Source organism: Notamacropus eugenii, chromosome 2 (assembly GCF_028372415.1).
Source record: "Notamacropus eugenii isolate mMacEug1 chromosome 2, mMacEug1.pri_v2, whole genome shotgun sequence".
Lineage (NCBI taxonomy): Eukaryota > Metazoa > Chordata > Mammalia > Diprotodontia > Macropodidae > Notamacropus > Notamacropus eugenii.
In genome coordinates, this window is record NC_092873.1 from 130,927,435 (window position 1) to 130,949,646 (window position 22,212).

At 34.4% G+C, this 22,212-nt stretch overlaps 1 protein-coding gene across 1 annotated transcript in view; it reads right to left on the reverse strand.

Annotated features, from left to right (window-relative positions):
• Positions 1-400: 400 nt before the first annotated feature.
• Positions 401-22,212, reverse strand: part of LOC140526378 (cubilin homolog) — an 82,851-nt gene continuing 61,039 nt past the window's right edge. The window contains exons 2-5 of the mRNA XM_072642561.1: positions 12,241-12,412; positions 10,786-10,864; positions 1,439-1,638; positions 401-721 (exon numbers count right to left, since the gene is read on the reverse strand). Of these exons, the coding sequence (XP_072498662.1) occupies positions 544-721; positions 1,439-1,617 (357 nt within the window). The 5' untranslated portion in view covers positions 1,618-1,638; positions 10,786-10,864; positions 12,241-12,412 and the 3' untranslated portion in view covers positions 401-543. The remainder of the gene's footprint in view (positions 722-1,438; positions 1,639-10,785; positions 10,865-12,240; positions 12,413-22,212) is intronic.

A 22,212-nucleotide genomic window follows, 5' to 3' on the forward strand; every position in this document is an offset into this window, starting at 1 on the left:
TGCACCTTGAAAGGCATAAAAATGTGTGTCTTCCAGAATGAATAGGCTTTGATAACTAATTATAATTTTTCTGTAGGCTGCAAAGCTCCCCTTTCCACAGAGGAATTGGCCCATCAATTGTGATTATTCATTGTCCTTTTACTTCTTAAGATCAGTATTATTAAAAATAAAATTGCTTTATTTTTATGAGACCATTTTATGTGAATCACTAAAGCTATATGCACTGCCTTATGTGCACAGAAAGTTTTTTTTAATAGCTTAGGATTTTGAAGTTTTCTTTCACTTTTCCCTAAGTCATTGGTAAGTGGCTAATAATACTTTTAAAAACTGAGGAGTTTAAGGGATAATGCACTAAGTTCATAGAAATCATTCTACACATATGTAAGCTTAACAGATTTATATGAAGTGCAATAGTTTTATTTTTCTCTATAACCTCATACATTTGCAAGTTTAATTCAGATTCTTAGTGTGACTTTCAGACAAGTTTTTTTTTTTTCTTTTTGGTTTAACACAGAAACATTTTTGAGCAAACAAATCTTCCATTTATATTCCATTCATGAGGTAAGGAACACTGTCTTGTTTACTTGGTTGAAAAGCACTGACTTGTAACTTCTGTTTTTGAAACAATCTTTTCAACTTTGATTGAAGGCCTTTTCCATGGACGGTAAGAGAATTGGTCTGGAGAACCAATAATTCATTCATTTTGACCAGAATGGGACACCTAAGAAGAGTCCACAAATGCCTTCCAATGCTGCCCATATTTGGGTTATCATTACATTAGGCTTTCCCTGCATCTCCTATTTCCCCTTCTTTTCCTTCCATTCAGTAGAGCATTTCAGAAACTCCAGGATCAGAACAGCTCAGGAAATCCTACCTCTTAGGTAAGAATAGACAGCACCCAGCTTAAGTATCTTCCAAAGATTTTTCTACCTCAGAGGTAATAGGGAGACAGATTGATACCCCTAATCCAGGAAATTGAAAGTGTATAGCCTAGGAGGTCAGGAGCAAAGAGGATGCATATAGAGTAAGGGTCTAGAGAAGGGACAGGCTAAGGGATTGTACCACAGGACAGAAAAAGGAAATGTAAACTGCTTTTTGGACAAAGAAAGGATTCAAAATACATCATTTTTTCCCCAACTGAACCAATCAGTGAGCCATTTTATAACATACATAGATTTGCCCATAGAGATAATTGATACCTCAATCAAGCATTAAAGTAGTATTTCTTCTCTTAATATGAATGACTTTCATTCTCCATGCAGAGTTTAATAATGAATTCAGATTTCTAGTTCTATTTTATTTTTTTTTAAATATTATACCATGTATATCTTTTCTGGGATTCTTATAGTACTGCAGCTTCTCAAACTTTGCATTTAAAGCATATTTTCTTCAATTATTAAATGCATTTCCCATTTCAATGATAAACAAAACAACTGACCTGCAGAAGAAAGTTGGTCCAGGTCCATCAACACATATTCCTCCATTAAAACAGTGGGCTAAGTCCATTGTGGGAACCCCACAGATATCAATATCCTCTTCGCAGGTTTCACCAGTGAATCCAATTGGGCAAACACATACAAATCCATTGACCAAATCTTTACAAGAGCCACCATTCATACAATGAGCTGAGACACAGTCCTAAAAGAATGAATTAAAAATTGATCATATTACTCAATTATTTGTTCATTAAATATTGATAGATCACTTAACTATGATCAAGGAATTGTATTAAGGATTAAGAAGATAAAGACATAATATAAAAGTCCCTTGACTGCAAGAAGTTTTGAAAGGGAACATATACAGATAAACATAATAGCCAGTGGGGTATGATAAGTGCATAGGACATTCACAGCAATGAGATTTCAGAGGAGGAAGAAATATTTGAGGTGTAGTAGGGAGCAGGGATCACAGAAAGCTTTGTGTAAGAGAGAACATTTTATCAGGGCTCTAAAAAATCATAAGAAAACAACTAGGCCAAGGATGGAAGACATTCCAAGCATAGGGAAGAGTGAGGGGCTGGGGGCAGGTGAAGAAAGGAACAGAAGTAAGAAATCATGAGATGGAATATTTTGAATTTCATGTTTCTGAAGCATTGGATATAAGAAACGGAAAAGTAGGATTTATGATTTGAAAAGGTACGCCGGGTCAGACTTTGGCACTAGAGTTTGAGACTTTATTTAATAAATCTTTGAGTGTTGTGTAAGATAAACTAGAGGAAAAACAATAAAAAACAACAAAGTAGAGTAGAGTGAAAAAAGGACTAGATTTTAAGTCCAGGAACCTCAGTTTGAATCCCAGCTCTGCAATTTGGGCAAGTCATGTGATCGATCAATCAATCAGTGATCATTTCATAGGTGTCAGGACTATGCTAAGCTACTAAGCTTAATTTTTTTTTTAATTTTTGCTTTTAATCTTTGGAGGATGTGGAGTTTGGGGTGGGCTTGAGTGGCTGACCTTAAGGTCCCTTTCAGCTCTAAATTTATGATTTCTATGACACTGGAAGTAGGATACCAGTTAGGTTATTATTGCTGGATTCTTAAATTGTAGAAATGAGGGCCTTAACTAGGACAACAGGAACAAGGATATTTCTCAGGATGTAATAATTATAATAATGAACATTTATATAGCACTTACTTTGTGCAAGGCACTGGCCTAAATGTTTTAAAAATGTTATCTCATTTAATTCTCATAACAACTCTAGGAGGGAGGGGTAATTATAATCCTCATTTACAGATGAGGAAACTGAGGCAAATGTAAAGTGACTTGACCAGGGTCACATATCAAGTAAGTGTCTAAGGCCAAATTTTAACTCATCTTCCTGACTCTAGGCCCCAGTGTTATATCTCCTGCACCACCTAACTGCTTATGAGATATATTGCATAGGAAGAATTTAGTGGTCTTGGAAAATAATTGTGTCGGGGGGGATAGGAAGGGGAGTAAGGGTAAAGGGAAGGAAGAAATATGATTCTAAGGTCTCTATTCTTGTTGATTTGGTGGGTGGTGGGGCCATAACAGAAACAGAGAAGTTAGGGTTTGATTTCATGAATGCTGAGCATGAAGTATTGATGGGATGTCTAGGTGGAAAGTTTCCCTGCCTTTTTTCATGTTATTGATAGTAAATTTCTGCTCATAATTTTTGGCCAAGATCCTTATGAACCTATTTATTTTGCATATACTTAGTAAAATGTTTATGTAAAAATATACATATACAACTACTGACAACTCTTTATGTACAATTATATATGTATGTATGTGTATATAACAAAGGAAAATATGTAATTTACTAAAGAAATCATTAGAATATCTAAAATTTAGCAGTACATTAAAATCAGTGAATGTTAAAGTGGATTACTGGAACCTCTCCATGGCTTACATTTACTAGAGAAAATCCATTATAGAAAGGAATTTGTCATAATTTGTAACAGTCCAGAAATGTTAGACAGTAAGATTACTCAGAAGAGGCCTGTTTAAAATTTTCATGGAAAACATATTCATACCTGCAAAGGCCCCCAAAATCATATCATACAAAAGGCCAAATATAGCTGTATTAAGCCTATAAAGTCGCTCAGAGTCTAGCTTAATGAGCATTTGTTAAGTTCCCTCTATGCATAATATAACTGTCTAGTTACCACCTGGACACATACTGGTCTTGAAAATCAAACTCCCAGCACCTCAAGCAATGATCTGATACTATAAGCTCCAGAGCAAGCCTCAATCTCAGTTTTCAGATTCCCATCTCACCCTTGCACCCCGATGCCCCTTCCTCCCCAAGTACAGTACTAGTAAGGTAGGTACATGGGACAGTGGATAGAGCTCCAGTCCTGGAGTTGGGAGGACCTGAGTTCAAATAAGACCTCCGATACTTACTAGCTGTGTGACCCTGGACAAGTCACTTAACTTTGCTGCTTTTTCCTCATCTGTAAAATGACTAGAGAAGGAAATGTCAAGCCACTTAAGTATCTTTGCAAAGGAAACCCTAAATAGAGTCAGAAAGAGTCGACATGAATGAATGAAAGCAACAACTCTTTTGGAAGGGAGGAGGGAAAAATCCAGACCTCTGAATTCATTGACATGAGGTCCCCATTGAGGAAATTCCCTTCATCAATGCAGATTGAGTATTTTTCTAAAAAGGTATATCCTTAGAGATTTTTCTAGAATTCTGAATGATAGCATGTCCTTAAACTACTTGTCCAACATCGCACTGCCAGTGTCAGAGGGAAGATCTGAACCTAGATCACCAATACTTCAAGTCCTGCTTCTTTCTCTACTACAACAATCTCTATTACAACAATTCTTCTCCTTTACCTCTACAATGTTCCCCACCACCACCACCACCACCACCATCATTTATTTATATAATACTTAAAGTTACATATATTATATCATTATCCTCCTGAGGCTCACAGAGTTGAGGCGACTTGCCCATGTTCTCGGAGCTAATGTTATAGGTAAGACTTGAAACCAATTCTAAGTCCAGTACTGTAAATCATATTCCCAAAGCCCCAACTGATAATTATGATTAATTATAAATCATAAACATACTTATTTTGAAAAATATAAATTTGTGTCTATTCCCTTTAAGTATTTGCACTTTTTCATCCTATCTATCCTTGAAGGCATAGCTCATATTTAACCTCCTCTTTAAAGTTCCCACTTCTGATGAAGGGTCAAAGTAAATTTCTTCTCTTTTTACTTCATAAATGACTAGTTACCTAAATTGGGATCTCTATTTTTATCTCTATTTTTTAATATGGATATGTTATTTCTACAACAAAAACAAAGAATCATATATATTTAGGGTTGGAATAAACCTTAAAAGGCATCCTCTCTAATCTTTTTATTTTGCATAGGAAAAAAACAACTTAGCAAAAGAAATGTCAAGTGACTGACCAGGATAACACAGCATGAAGAAATCAACAGGAAAGATTTGAATCTTGGTCTCATAATTCAACTCCAATGTTTTTTTTTTTTTCTGCTGTACCATGCATGGGACATGTTTAAAAGTTGTATGTGTCATACAAAATTTCAGAAAGCACTCTGAATATAATATAATGAATGTCACAAATTTATTTTATCTAAACCTGAATAATATATGAACCTCTTTTTTCTTAGCACTTTACATATAGATTTATACCAGAACTTCTTTTAAAGCAACCTACACTTAAACTGTGTTCCAAAAATACTTTTTTTTCCCCTTTGCTAATTCAAGAAGAAATATTGCTACTCAGCATTTCTTGGTGCAAGTTTCCTAATTTGAATCTATTGCACTCTGGTGTCTCAAGTAATTATATACACACTGCTCATTACCATATACAAACATGGAATACCCCTTTTACATCATAACCTGAAAAGTGATAATTTTTCTAGAACTATCATTAATTGATGGTATTTACGCTTACAAACAGTTAGTGACTTTTTCCAAAGTGTTAACACAACAATTACAAATCATACTGACAGGGCTAATGTACAAGCCATAGTATTCCAGTCATGTAAAGCCAGTGGTAAATTAACAGTTTGTCAAAATTACCAGCGTTTAATGAGTGTCATTTTCAATAAGAAATGGATTTTTCCCTTGAGTGTAGAATCCCAAATCAGGCCTAGAGCCCAGATGTGATCCTTTGTTATAGTTCCCGAAGTGGCTTAAACTAAATGACTTAGATTTTCAAAAATTAAATACTTTTTATGTATTTGTTTTACCTTTGCTGAAAAGGTAAACTCCTTGAGGATGACCAAGGGCACTTAGGAGATTACCTGGAGGTACTGCAGTTATTTTTACAGAATGGAGATGCAAAGTTCCATGGGGAGTTGTATGAAACAATATGTTTTCCTATCAGTTCTACAGCTGGGCATATGTAGAATGATTTATTAGAAAGCATTACATAAACTAATTGAATTATATATCCCATAGGAAGACGTGGATAGATTCCAGAATGCCAAAAGTTCTTTCTCTTGGGTTTAGAAAGATTTTTGTTTTTACTAAATTAATTAGGGGACTTAATGGAAAACACAAAAGCAATTTCTTTTAGAGAAAATCAAATTGTCATTTAAAGTTCTTGATCTGTCCTAGTTCCATAAATCAAAAAGGAAATTGCTCTGTTTTCATCATTATTTCTGCAATGTTGCTTTACCTCTCTACTTAATATAATAAAGTGCTTTCCAGACGACCACTCATTAAAGTTATTTCAATAATCTAAAATAAATAAAATCCTTCAAATTCTGGGGAAGAGGGAGCTAAAGAGAAGAGTGAACTTAAGAATGTTCTTGGTCCATCAACGTACCCAACCCTTGATAAATTCTCCACATTTGGGAACATATATTCCATGAAGTGAGTAGAAGATAAAGGTGGAGAATATCAGGATAGAATGCCAGTGGTACCATTAGAGACATTATTATCTTAATGCCTTCATGTCCTTGTGATTTAGAAGCTTTTCTAGTGTGAGTTGTGGGTGACAAATAGGAGAGGAAGAATTTCTTCTTGAACCCTTTTATTTTCCATTTTCATTTCATTCTATAACACCTACTTGACCTTTCAATTGGAAAGATGATGCTTCTGATAAAACTATGACAAGTTCTAAAATTTCCTTCCTTCTCATTCTGCCCTGTTTAGTCAACAACACCATGAAAAAGGCAACAGTCATATAAATTGGGTAAAATTTTCTGAAAATCTTCTTTGTCTATGTAAATTCCAATTCAGGACCGTTTAAGGTTTTGAATTTGGGATTGGACTGCTATGAAACATTACAGAAAAAAAAATTCTTCTGAGTTTAAAAGTGACACATATATTAACTGAAATTTGTACCTGCCCTCCTCTGCCTTTGCATTCACCATGACAGAAACGTCAGGTCATAAAGATACCATACCAGAAAGTGATTCTGCTAAGTCACCTGTGAACCAGCAACCCATGCTAGGGATTCTTTTGCTTCATTGGAAATGTAAGTAATGACAGCAATTAAAGTCCTAGTCCTCAAAACCAAGCAAATCTTCAAGATGGTCTCCTTGACCTCTTAAAGAGAAACTATTCCAGCCTATATAAAATGGTTACTGCTCTTATCATACAATTTAGTTTTGAATCACAAGCATTTGAGCTAAATTCAGTAAACTGTTCAATTTTTTGGAGATAAATTATGTAGTAACATGATGTTGGTGTTTCAATAATGAATATGGATTTGCTCCATTGTTAAAAATTTGCTTGGTGAATTTTAATATGAAAGATCACCGAACTCTCAGGATAAAGATTTAAATTCAAATCCTACCGTTGACCCTTTTTAGGGACAAGACCTTGAATTAGTCATAAAATTCTCTACTAGTACTATTTTGTCCATAAAAAGCACATAATAATGCTTATGCTACAGAGTTTTCAGGATTATTGCAAGGAAAATACTTCTTTATTGCCACCATTAGACAATGGTCAATCGTCACTATTATCATAAATATCTGTTTGATTATATCAGTTAAAATATATAGGCAAATAGGAATTATTTTTCTTACTTTATTTAAGTTATTAAGATTCTAGCATTGATAAATGGAAAGAACCTTATGAAGTTATCTAGTCACCCCATCCCCAATATACAGATACAGAAAACAGACTCAGAGACATTAAGCAATATGCAAAGTTACATAGGTTTAAAATAGGAGGGTAAGAATTTATAGCAAAATCATCCGTCTCCAAATCCAAAGCATTTTTTTCACTACAGAATGAATGGAATATTTGAATGAAATAGAATAGAGGTAAGTATAAGCTGCACCTCCAGCATCACCTTCTGCATGCTCTGTTTTATTTTCCTAAGCTGCTTGTGTCCTCTAATATGAGCATTAATGAAATACTTAATTATGTATTCGTTTTTATTTAGTTTATTCTTACGCTACATGCTTATTTATATGTACTTCTTTTCTTCTTAAGAACGTAAGCTCTGAGAGAACAGGAATTATTTCATTTTTTTATACTCGTAACTTGAAAAATCTCTGACATAATACTTGAATAACTAAATGTAGAAACACAAAGAACTGGACTTTATTTTATGTAAGGAGAAATGTACGACTAATGGTTATATGTCTTACATCCCAATTCTTCTCTCAAGTGAATAGAAATCTTAAGACTCGGAGGCTAATTCTTTTTTGATAGAGAGGCTATGATATACTGGGAAAAGCACACAGGACTCAAAATTAGGATGATGTTTAATTGTTGTCTCTTGGAAAAAATGATTTAAACTCTCTGTGCCTTGATTTCTTCATCAATATAATGAGAATATAAGAATGCCTTTAGGTTTGTTGTGAAGATCAGTTGAGGCAATAAGCCATCTAGCAAAGGTCCTTGCAAAACTTTGCTATATACACACCTGCCATTTTCAATTATTAACTAATCTTCTTCTCGTTGATTTTAATGACATGACAATGGCTAAAAAGCCATGCAATCTTTCTTATTTGAAAAAATCCCTATCACTCTGCCATGCAATTGTATGAAATTTCAAGCCCGTATGCTGACTGCTACCCTAAAAGCCAGGCTACTAACTGAAAAATAATATGTATTTCTAGATACCATCTCTGATGAATATCTTTTTATTGTCTCTTTCTGCTTCACTTTTAAAGAACTATTCATCACTTCTTAATGTTCTCACTTAAGATTATCTCTTTCAATAAAGACAAAATAAAGTAACTTATAAAAGTTCAATTTAGGATAAAAAGAAATGGAACAGAGGTAGATTCACAAACATTCTCACTTTACTTCTTTGAGCTATCAGTTATATGCTTTGAGGAAACTGAGTAAAGGTAAATGTGATTATGGTGGGGGGGGGAGGATGATTGTACTCTCCTTTTCTTTCACTCTTGCTACCAAATAAAAAAAAGGAAAAAAACCTCATCATTCATTTGAAAAATATAGAACATGAAAATTAACTGCTTTGGGCTACTAAATTCTCATACATATTTATCTCCAATTGCCTGAATTTCCAAATATTCCAAATTCCTGGGGATTTTGTCATGGCTATAAAACTTTTCAGTCCTCTTCAGAGTATATTTTGGTAGCTTTGGCCGATAAATGATACCCATGTGAAGCTGAAAGTAGAGGTGGAAGAGAGAGTTTGAATCTGAATGAACTAGTCAGCAGAACTTACTTAAGCGGTCCATTAGCTCCTCATCAGAATGGCCAGCTTTTTCCAGGTTCTTCCGTGTCATGTTCTGTATGATTAATGAAACGAGTGCACAGCAAGTGTCTTTTTTGCATTGGAACATTTGTTCCCATTTAGAATTTTGCATTACCCCTGGTGATGTTTTCTTGGCAGTTAAGCTAAAAATGTCCAACTTTATTTTTCCCTCTTACTTCAGGGGGGAGTATGGTGGAGGTAGTGATATCTCCAACCAAATGACTTCAAAGAAAAATCTGCTTAGTGCTCATAATAATTGTAAATGGAATGTTAACAGAACATGTTAACATGAAGTTAACAACAAGAAAACATTTCCACAGTTATTTAATTTGATTTTAAGAGATCTTTGGAGTACATAATTATCTCTTCAGCATTACCCTTTTCTTTCATTTTAATACCTTTGTTACTGCTATCTTTTGATATTAGAGAGAAACAAAGTGGCTGATACATTATATTAATTCTCAGAGTTCCCTTCAAATCCAACAAAGATGATGAAGTTTCTATGGCATCTCCTAATTCATCATTAGTACATAACCAAGTAGAGTTCCCAACAAACACGTAAACATATTGATTCTCTCTCTGTCTTCCTATCTCCACGTGGTAGTGTGGTGTTAGGAGGTGGCAGAAACATTTAAAATTTTGATATTTCTTTTTATCATTGTAAACAAATCTCTCATGAAGTACATGGGTTCCCATCATAGATGTTGCGTAACAATTTCCTTAAAAAATAATAACTATCATTTATATAGCACTTTAAAGTTTTAAAAACACTTTGCATATACCATTTCACTTGATTTTCATAATAACACTGTGAGGCACAGAAAAGTTACATGACTTTCTCAGAGTCACAGAGACAGTAAGTGTGAGGCGGAACTTTAACTCATCTTCATGACTCCAAATGTTTGTTATATTCTTTAATTATTTACACTAATAAAAATGCTATATTTTGACCTTTTGCAGTACATTTATATTTTGATACATATATAGATATATGTGTGTACACACGTATTTCTCTCATACATAAATTATTTTATATTGTGTACATATTAATCCATATTCAGGTCATAAGATTCATGAGGAAAAGGACAATGTTTTTATCTCTAGTGTATAACATAGTGGTAACATGTAGTAGGACTATATTAATCCTTTATTGAAATGCTTGTAATTTAAAATGGTTTCATGTTCTTATTGTCTCTTTCCATCCTCATGATAACTATATGACATAGGTATGTTAGAACTAACAGTATCTTAGGAAAAGATATATTGTTGTTGTTTTTTTCCAGCTATGTGGTGACTAATTCTCAATCATTTTTGACATTCACCAAAGATGTGAAGACTTCATCAAGGATGTAGCAGTCTAAAAAATATAGAAAGAATATAAGTGGATATTGGGTATGGGGAACCCTCAAATTCCCTGGAATATTGTGAAAATAAGTAAAGTTGAGAATAATAAGGAACTGAGGAATGATTTTAAGGAATTCATTGAATTCTGATAGCAAGACTACCAGTGAAGGACTTTGAAATTGATAATAAGTAGTTTTATTTAATAAATTCAGCACTAGGTCACTGTTACTGGGTTTTAAATTAGCTCCAAGTGACTCTTCTCCCACTATCTCATAAAAAATAATGAATTTAGAAAACATACATTTATATTGATCTCACATCTTGAGCTTGTCCATCCAGCTTCACAAGAACATTTGTATTCATCAATGAAATCTATGCATCTGGAATATAGAATAAATCTTCCATTAATATCATTGGTTTTCTCATTGTTGACTCAATATAAAATTTTTAATTGTCACAATTAAATGAGTCTCCATTTTCCTTTTCTGCTCTAGATCTTACAAGCTACTTCTCTCCACTCTCTTCCTTTCTCCTGATAGTATTAAGGCTTCTCTCTACTTCATAGCCTTTTTCCTTACCTCTAATGAGTTGGGGCTAGGTGACACAGTGAACAAAGTGCTAGATCTGGAGTCAGGATGACCACAGTTCAAATCTGATCTCAAGCTGTATGACTTTAAAGAAGTCCCTTATGCTCTATTCATTTGCCCCAGCTGCCTTTTCTATAAAATAGTAATTTATACAATGGCACCTATTTTCCAAAGTTGTTGTATGGGTCAAATGAGATTATTTGTAGAGGATTTAGCATAGTATCTAGGATGAAGTAGGCACTATGTATACTACATACCACTACTACTAGTACTACTACTGCCTAAATAATTAGCTAACATCCAAGGCTTCCTTATTCCCTATGCTAATGGCAGACTGAAAAAAATATTAATAAATGCATTGAGGTAAGGTATAGAAATAAAAACATCCTAGGAACCTTGTCAAATAACCAAGCTGACAGTGAGCTACCTGTGTCCTACTCACCCTGCAATTCTATGAAAGGAAGTGTTGTGGTTGAGTTATATGAAAACGCTATACCTTACTTAGAGCATGATACACGTTTCTGTGTAACTGTGGCACAGGTGTATGGAGAAATGGGCATTCAAATGCTCAGGAAGATTTCCTCAGCAGCTACATCAATTGCTTCAGAGGAATGACAACCAACTATCCCTTTCCTTCTCTAACATACATACCCCATGATTTACAGCTTTCTCAAGATCTCCCTCTGAGGAGGGACAGAAATCTCTTATCAAGTTCTATTTGATATGTAAAATTCCCTAGAAACAAATTCTATTTATGTTAAAAGGACAGAACTAGAATCTGTTTAAGCAGGTATTAATTGAATCATTGTAGTGTTAAGGTAAAGAAAGGACCTAATAACAACCAAACCAAACAAAAAATACTACATTCTACCTACTTGCTCTGTAATTCTGGGAAAGTCTCTTTAAAGGAATTAAAGCCTTATTAATTTACAATTATTGAAAATGACTTTATGCTAATGAACAGAAATAAAAGAAGAGGAGAGCTAATGTATCAGTATATTCCATTAACTAAAACAGGCAGCATCTGTCATCTTAACTGTGCATGAGCTCCTATTTTATGGGAGAGTATAATTAAAATTATCTTTATCAACTTTCACTTGACATTAAATCTAAAACATTGCCAGCTAAATATACTTTCCCAAGAGTTAATAATAGAAAAAAATAGCCACCTTCCATGCAGACAAGGATCCGACAAACATGCAACTGCATTAGCTTCACAGTGAGTGCCAATGAACCCATCCTTGCAGTGGCATGTGTAATGGCTGATACCATCAGTACAAGTTCCATCATTGAGGCATGGGACTGACAAACATTCATCTATATTTACTTCACATTTCAAGCCTGAGTTAAAGACAGAAAAAAAACACAACTTCAGTTTTTTTTTTTTTAATTCACATGTTCAAGATTTGTTTATTTTATTTTTAAAAAGGAAGAAACTTGATTCTATTTACTCCACACACATTATATATTGTCCATTTGATATCTTTCCTTAGAAAATATTATACAAGGTTAAACTTTCCATAGCTATGATTCCTATACTTTTAAAAAATGTATAGGGAAAAAACAGATTAATGACATCTAATGTTAATTAATAATTGATTCTGATATGATGATGATTTTAACGTTAGATGTTAATATTCTGAATTAGGTGAAATAATGAATTTTAATCACAACTGTTGGTTTTAGAAATGGAAGCAAGATGGTGGAGTAAAGCCAGGGACTCACATGAGCTCTCCCCCAAACCCCTTCAAATATCTTTTAAAACTTACTCTAAACAAATTTAACAGCAGCAGATCCCACAAAAAGATGGAGTGAAACAATTTTCCATGCCAAGACAACTTAGAAGGTTGGCAGGAAAGGTTGTACCAGGGTGAAAGAGGAGCACAGTTCAACACAGGCTATGCTAGCACATATTAGCCCCAACAAACCAAGAAGAGTCCTCAGGGCTACTGAATCAGCGGCAGCTGTGGTAGTTTCCAGACCTCTCAGCCTACAGATGCCAGTGACAAATTAGAAGGTCAGTGGCAAAAGTCTGTCATACCTGGATAAGAGTAGAATGCACTCTAGCATGCTCATGGCCCCAACAAACCAGGAGCAGGCCTTAGGAATGAATGAATCAGCAGCCACAAGAGCTTCTTCCAGGGCTTTCAGTCATGGTAAGGGGATCAAACAACAGATCAGAAGGAGATAGCAGGGGTCTTTTCCCACCACTGAGGCAGGACTCTGTTGCTTTACTAACACTAGGATCCAGGTCACAGTTCTGAGTAGCAGTCCCAGGGTGAGGAGGAACACTAGCACCCAAGAGCCTGAAGCCACAATGAGACCTCAAAATTCCAGGGTAAAAAAAGTGATAATGGTTACTCACAGACAAGAGCACAAATCAGCAGAGTACTAAAAACATCTCCTTAAATCATACCATTTGGAAGACCTGAAAATTGACAGGTCCCTAGAAATATCTCTGAAAATAGCTGCACAAAATCACTGGAGCTTGGTTCAGCACTGCATTCATCCTAGGAGCAGATCCCTCTTTAACTAAGAGTTAAAAGAAATAGCTTGGGAAAATGAACAAACAACAGAAAAAAAATCTGATGACAGAAAATTACTGTGGTGACAAGGAAGATCAAAACACACACTCAAAAGAAGATAGCAAAGTCAAAGATCCTACATTCAAAACCTCCAAGAAAAATATGAGTTGTTGTCAGGCCATGGAAGAGTTCAAAAAGGATTTTGAAAATCAAGTAAGAGAGGTAGAGGAAAAAATTGGAAAGAAAAATGAGAGTGATGGAAGAAAATCATGAAAAATGAGTCAATAGTTAGGTAAAAGAAACCCACACACAAAATTACTGAAGAAAATAACACCTTAAAAAATAAGGCAGGCCAAATGGTAAAAGAGGTTCAAAAAGTCAATGAGGGGAAGAATGCCTTAAAAAACTGAATTGGTCATATTTTAAAAGAGGTGCAAAAATTCACTGAAGAAAAAAACACCTTAAGAAGTAGAATTGGACAAATGTATAAGCTCACTTAAGAAAAGAATTTCTTAAATATTAGGATGAAACAAATTTCTTTATGAGAAATCAAGAAGCAATAAAACAAATGCAAAAGAATGAGAAATAGAAGACAATATGAAATATTTCACTGGAAAAAATAACTGACCTGGAAAAAAGATCCAGGAGACATAATTTGAAAATCATTTAACTACCTGAAAGCCATTATTCAAAAAAAAAACAAAAAACAAAAAACCTAGACATTGTTTACCCAAAAATTGGACCCAAACTCAAAGAACTTTGAGTTTAAATTTCACATTAGACTCTTACTAATCCATTGCCCTGCAGAAATATTTTTGTAACCTAGTTACTGATTACCTTGATCTCTGTGGAGAGGTAAGGGAGTAGAGTTTCCTCAGAACTACTGCCTTGGGCATGGTATATTTTTAAAAATTCTTTTTAGGTTTTTTAAAATTGCATAGGGGCTGAACTATAGAATATGTAGTAAGGGGTCATGCGTAATAAGGCTGGAAAGGTATGTTGGGGTCACATTGTGGAGAAATTTAAATGTCAAGCAAAGGAGATCTTTTTTGATACTATATGTAATTGAGAACCAGTGGGGTATGAACTGGATTTGGATGAAACCTGATACAGGGGACCAATTAGAAGTGTACTCCAATAAAGCATGTGAGAGGTGACATGAACCTGAATTAGGGTGATGACTGGGTGTTCCTAGAGAAGAGGATGGATGAAAGAGATGTTATGGAGGAAGAAACAAGACTGGACACATGGAGTGAATGAATGTGAAGAGTCAAAGAATATAACCTGGTTTCAAAACTAGGTAACTGGAAGGATTGTAATGCGTTAGACATGTTATAGGAAAGTTCAGAAAAAGAGTGCATTTTGTGGAAAACTAATGTCTTGGAACTAATGAAAAAAACATAAAGGAAGGCAGTTTAGCAGTATTAGATCTTAAACTATATCAGAAGGCAGCAATTGTCAAAACTCTCTTGTCCTAGTTAAGAAATAGAAAGATAGATTAAGGGGACAGAGTAGATATATAATTTACAGCAGCAAATCAATACAGCAACCTTGTATTTGACAAGTGTACAAACAAGTTTTAGGGATAAGAATTTATTATTTGGTAAAAAAAATGTTGAGAAAATTAGAAAGCAGTCTGGCAGGAATTGGACATAGACCAATATACTTTTACCAATATAAAATCAACAGGGAAACACTACCTAAATATAAAAAGAGATATTGCAAGAAACTTTGAAGAACTTGGAACATATTAGCTATCACACTTAGGAATTTGTGAACAATTTATGAAAAAATAAGAGACAGAGAGCAGTGTGGGGGTATGAAATAGATAATGTTGATTATATTAAATTTAAATGTTCATACAAATTCAGCTAATGTAGCCAAGATCAGAAGAAGAGCAGAAAATTAGGAGAAAAGTCAAAATCTCATCTCAAATATGCAAATAATTCTGTCAAATCTACAAGAACACAAGTAGCTCCTTAATTGATAAATGGTTGAAGAATGTGAAATAAAAACAACTTAAAGTCATATGAAAAAATATTCTAAACCACTACTTGCTACAGAAATGCAAATAAAAAAACTTGAGATATCATTTTACATTTATCAATTAGGTAAAATAATTGAAGGAAGGAGTGACAAATTTTGTAGGGAACGTGGCGAAACTGAGACATTAATTCACTGTTGGTAAAATTGTGAACTGATTTAACCATTTTGAAGATCAGTCTGGAATTATGCCCAAAGAGTTGTTAAACTACCTATCTCATTTCACCCAGCAATATTAGATCTATTTCCCCAAGATGACTGGGGAAAAAGGAAAACAATTTATATGTTCTAAAATATTTGTTGCAGTTTTCTTTGTGGTAGGAAAGAACTGAAAATTACAGGAATGCCTATCAATTGTTGGATAGCTGAAAAAGTTATGGCATATAATTGTGATGCAATGTTACTGTGCTGTAATGATCAGCTCATTTGTAGAAAAAAAAAAGCATGGATAGACTTGGATGAAGCAATGAGGAGCAAAATGAGTAGAAGCAAGAGAACATTGTACACAATGACATTTTTTTAAATGAATAATATGTTTTAAGAACAACTTTGAGTGACTAAGTGATTTTGACTATTATAAATACCCAAATTAAGTACAAAAGACATATGAAGGAAGATGCTATCTGGATGCAATCTGCATTCAGAGAACTGATAAAGAGACGTTTGTATAGCATGATGTTTTACACACACACACAAACACACACACACACTTTTGTAACCATGGGGAGGGGAAAAAAAGGAAAGTTACATGATAACTTTATTATAATTTAAGAGGAATAACAAGTTGTACATAATAGATTTGCACTTTCATGTACAATCATTCTTTTTTCTATATTCTACTATGTTACGGAAATGTTTGTTTTATTTCTTAAGTTCAGAATAAAATAGATAAAAATAAAAAAAAACTAATGACTTCTTAAAAAATATAATGAATTTAAGATGCCTAGAAGACATCAAGGTTAAAACATGCAATAAATAGCTGATAACATAGGACCTAAGTACAGGAGAGACTAGATTCATAGATCTGGGAATTATTAGCCAAGAGATTATGCTTAAATTCGTGGGAACTGATAATCATCACTCATGTTTCTCTTAACACTGCAACAATGTTGTTATATGTTGACAAAAACATATCTGAAAACTATGTACTTTGTCCCTACTTCACTGTGTATAGAACGCTGTTTTAGCTTTACTTTATAAATGCTTGAGATAAGTCCAAGGGTCCTTGACCTTTCTTCTTCAATTGATGTTATACATACTAGTTGAAAATTACTTGTAATCAGAACTCTTGGTCTGGAAAAAATGGAAACTCTATCAATCCAACAGCTATTCTTGAAATTATTTATAACAATAAAAGTGACCTGATAGAATTTAAAAAAAATGTAGAGAAAAGCCTATTTTTGGCACAAGTATAAGTGCTAAAAAGAATTATATTCAAAAAATGTGGGGAAGATTGTTCCGAGAGAGAAAACGTATAGAAAATTGTCATTAAGGAGGTGGAATGAGGTAGACCTTGAAAGCTATTCATTGTTTAGACAAATAAGAAGAAAGAGGAAATTTGAGTTGTATAGGGATCGTGGAGGAAGAGGGGTAAGTGGAATAAGGAATAGAGCTTTTAGCACTTTAGGTTCTTACCAAAAAGTTTATCAAAGGAATTAAGAGACCCTTAGCCTAGCAGCACAGCATCTACAGACATCACTGAAAAGACTCTTCCTTAGCAAGCTGCTAATAAAAAACACATAAAGTTTACAACAGCAACAAATCTCTGGCACTGTCAATGGTCCAATATAAGAAACAAATTTGGTTTTATTAATGATCTTAAAGAAATTAAAGATGCATTATCGTATGCTTTCCAGTTGTACTCTGAGGGCCACTGGAGCTTTCCATTTAATTTTCATCTGAAACCTCCTATGTATTTTTCCCCTTACTAGAATGTGATTTCCTTGAGAGGAGGGACTGTCTTGCTTTTCTGCTTATATCCCTAGTGTTTACCATAGTACCCTTCTATGTAATAAGTGCTTAATAACTAGTTTCTCATTATCATTTTGTGACATGATGACAGATAGAAAAAAATGGTCCTATTATTGAAGGACTTTAAAAGTTAGGATAAAGTATTTCCCTCTGTAATGGTAATTTAAATGGGGAGACCTTTCATATTCATTAATAGGCTGTTGTGACCTGCCTGGGTTATATGGAACCTGAGTCACATGAGTCTGAGTGACATGGAGCCTGTGGTGGAAGGAGGTTACTGAATGGGTGGGACAGGAAGGGTGGAATAGAAAAAAGCAGAACTAGAGCAGAGCTGAGGGGAAATTGATCAGAGAGCAGTCAGAGCTACGAAGTATAGAGGCTAGCAGGCTGTTAACTAGTGTGAGTGAAAGGGCTTGTTTGTGATTTTCTTTAAGAGAGGCTGTTTGTGATTTGTTTAATGGAGCTGGTTTTGGGGAAGCCTAACGGGGGAAGACTTGGGGGTGGTGTTGTTTTCTGCATTGTTACTATGTATAGATTTTTGTTGCTATGATGGATTTGGATTTCTGGTGTTTGAATACATGTTTTAGTTCTGTTTGCCATGTGGAGAGTCTGTGGTATTTCACCATTCAGACTATCTTAACATTCTGGGATATTGTCCTTAGGTGCTGTGAATATCTCATTTGGCTACAGCCTCTGAACTGAGGCAATGGGTAGTCATTACAGTCAATGGCAGAAGTAAATGGAAACATGCAAATGATTATGAAATACACAAAAGCTTGCATATTCAAATAAGTGTTGTCTTTCAAAGTGCTTATCAATTCTTCTAAGGCTAACTATGAGACCATAGTTAAGTCAGTTTTGCCACTCCTCTTTTATAATTACCTTAAAAAAAAAAACAAATTAATCAACCCCAGTACTTTACAACATTCCTTACTTTTCAAACTTGGATATTCTCTTTAGTCCGATTTATTAGATATGTTATCTGGCCATTTCTGATCGTTTCACTAATCCATCAGATCATTATATCTCTCTATTTCCAGAAATCACATCCATCCCAAAGAAATATAGATTTATCATCACTGAGGACACTCAAAAGAATCTGCTACAAATTCTGAAGCTATTTTTCTTTCTTTTGAATGACCAGTACCACTTATCTGAAAATCTCAGTCTTTTGGACATTTCTCTAATTGGAATCTACAGTGTGATGGCCACTGTTTATTTGTCTGTTTATTTGTTTGCTTACTTATATGTACTCAATCGTTTATTTGTTTGTTCATATATCAATAAAGCTAAGTCTCTAGTTCACACAGATTGTAAATGTAGGAAATGCTCATTACTAATGGGCACATTTGACCTCCTCAGTTTTTAACCATAACCTGTTATCCCCTCCTTAGGCAATTTGGGGTCCCCACTAACACCAGCTTACCATATCCCCAAAGACCACCCACTGCAGTTCAGAAGTACTGGTCTACAGGATCTGACAGCCTTACCCTCCTCAAGAACAAAGGTTGCAGATTTCAGTCACCATTCTTCATGTGATAGGCATTTTATAAATAATCAAATAACTAAAATTCAAGGGAGAAGAGTAGGTCTATAAAATTTTAGGGCTAGTTGTTGAAATCTTCTTTCTGAGATACTCTTCCTCCTCTCTTTGGTAAAGTTGAAAGAACAACAGATTTGGTGTTATAAGGCCCAATTGCACATACCAGCTCTGTTACTTATTACTGATCTTACTCTAGATTTGTCACAACCTTTCTGAACTTCATTTTATGTATCTCTAAATGAGTTGGGGGAGATTGGAGTAAATTACAGGTAACTTTTACTTCTAAACATATGCTCTGATGATGCCTTTCAAGGAGTTCTCTTTTATCTAAATGGGTTAAAGCTATACATAAGGAATAGGGGATGTGAAGGGGAAAAAGAAGGAGAACTAATAGAAGCTATTCCTTCTTTATTAACTTCTCATGCCACAAGTGTGTAAAACTTGGGGTGGGAAATGAGAGGTCTAACACTAGTTATTGAGGAAAAAAATGAACTAGTAAATAGTCCCAGTTCCCACAGAAAAAAAAATATGATGCATTAAAATATAATTAAATATAGTTAGATTCCTGGAGATCTAAGTAAGTAAAATGAGAGTGCCAGAAATCATTCCTATTCACTCTACCATATGATTTTTATTGTCTTACCTTGAAGCAATTTATGTTGTATGTGGATCTAAAGTCAGAATATTTCATTACACTAACCCATAAGATCATAGTTTTATTATCTAAAGAGACAGCAGAGGTCATCTAGGCTACCATCTCATTTTACAGATGAGGGCACTGAGGTCCATACATGTTAAACAACTTCCTAAGGTAATAGGTTTTAATTATCAAGTCAAGTGACTGGCTTATGGTCATACAGGGATTAAATGTGAACATAGATATTCTTGCTCCTAATCTCAATTCAATTTGATAAATATTTATCAGGCATCTACTATGTGTCAAGCACTGTACAAAGTACTGGGGACACAAATAAAAACTCTAGTGTTATTTACAGTGAAGGACAGATTAAGAAGTGATGTATATCTTAGGGAATGATTAAATGCCAAAGAGAAACTTCCCCCACTTCCATCCAACAAATAGCCTACATTTGTTTTAGAAAAAATAAGCCAAACTTCCTATTAGTATGAAATTTTCTGTCCTACTGAGTTATCTCATTTTCTTACAATTCCTACCATTAAAAGCTAAGCATTGTCAAGCACAGGAGTTCTTAAACTGAGATCCATAAACTATTTTTACAATGGCATAATTGATTTTACTTTGCAGTTCTTTACATTTTATAAAAAGCATCTAAATACACTATTCTGAAGAGAGGTTTATAAGTTTCCCTAGACTGTCAATGACACACACACATACAAAACTAAAAACCCTAATCTTTAATTTGGAAAAAAAATCTCTGAAGAGAAAAGGAATTTTTAGAAACTCATTAGTGCCTATTAACTCACTGACAGAATCACTTTTAATTTGGAAGAATTCTAATATAGGAATGGTATCTACAGTATCCACTACAAGAGGCCACAGAAGCTTAAATACTCATTTTAATTGAGAAATTCATTGACTCTTGAAGCTGCCCAAGGTAATTCTAGAGAGTTATAATTGTTACTAAATTCTTCCAGTCTTGGGGGGGAGGGAATGCTGCCCATTTTGTTTACTCTAGAGTACTAATTTGGTTAGCTCCCCCTTTTGAAAGTAGTAAAACAACACTGAGGAAATGGAGCATAAAATAAAATTTTCATGAGGTGTGACAATATCAGAGAGGGATACATGAATAAGAATTTCATGGAATTTCAGATTGAGGTCATTAATTAGACATGAGGTAGAGAAAGTCAGAGAAAGGATTGAAACTATTTGCATTTCCCAAGTTATAAATAGTCAAAGGATATGAAAAGGCATTTTTCAGAAGAAGAATGAAGAACTATCAAATCATGAAAACATGCTCCAAGTCTATATTGATTAGAGAAATGCAAATTAAAACAACTCTAAAATACCACCTCATGCCTATCAGATTGCTAACATGACAGAAAAGGAAAACTATAAATATTGGAGGGGATGTGGAAAAACTGGGGCATTAATGGTGGAGTAGTGAACCAGTCCAACCATTCTGAAGAACAATTTGGAGCTAAGTACAAAAGTGATGTAAAACTTCATATTCTGTGACCCAGAAATACCATTGTTAAGTCTGTATCCTAAAGAGATAAAAGACAAGGGAAAAGGACCTATTTGTACAAAAATATTCATAGCAGCTCTTTTTGTTTTAGAAAAGAATTGGAAATTGAAGGGACAACCATCAATTGATGGATGACTGAACAAGTTGTAGTATGGTATTGTGCTACAATAAATGACAAGCAACTTTTTGTAGTGGCCAAGAACTGGAAATTGAGGAAATGCCCATGAATTGGGGAATGGCTGAACAAATGTGGTACATGAATGTAATAGAATACTATTGTACTATAAGACATGATGAATAGTAGGACTTCAGAAAAACCTGGAAAGACTTATATGAACTGATCCTGAGTGAAATGAGCAGAACCAGGAGAACATTATACACAGTAACTGTCACAGGGTGCAAGGATTGCTTCTGGCCAACTTAGCCCTTCATGACAATGCAAAGACCTAAAAAATTCTCAAAGGACTTGAGGCAAAATGCCATCCACATCCAGAGAAGCAACTATGGAATCACAACCCAGAATGAAGCAGACTATTTTCTCTTGTGTTATGTTTTGTTTTGGTTTTTTTCAAGGTTTCTTTCATTCATTTTAATTCTTCAATGCAACATGACTAATGTGAAAATATGTTTAATAAGAATGTATATGTAGAGACCATATAGGATTGCATGTCATCTTGGGGAGGGAGGGGGAAAGGAGAGAAGAAAATCTAAAACTTATGGAAGTGATTATTGAAAACTGAAAATACAGGGGCAGAGCAAAGATGGCGGAGTAGAAAGACGCACATACACAAAGCTCCAAACCCACAACCCATAGAACATCTGTATAAAGTAACTCACGGCGAAGTCTGGAGCAGTGAGGCCACAGAACAGTGGAGCAAAGGAGATTTCTGTTCC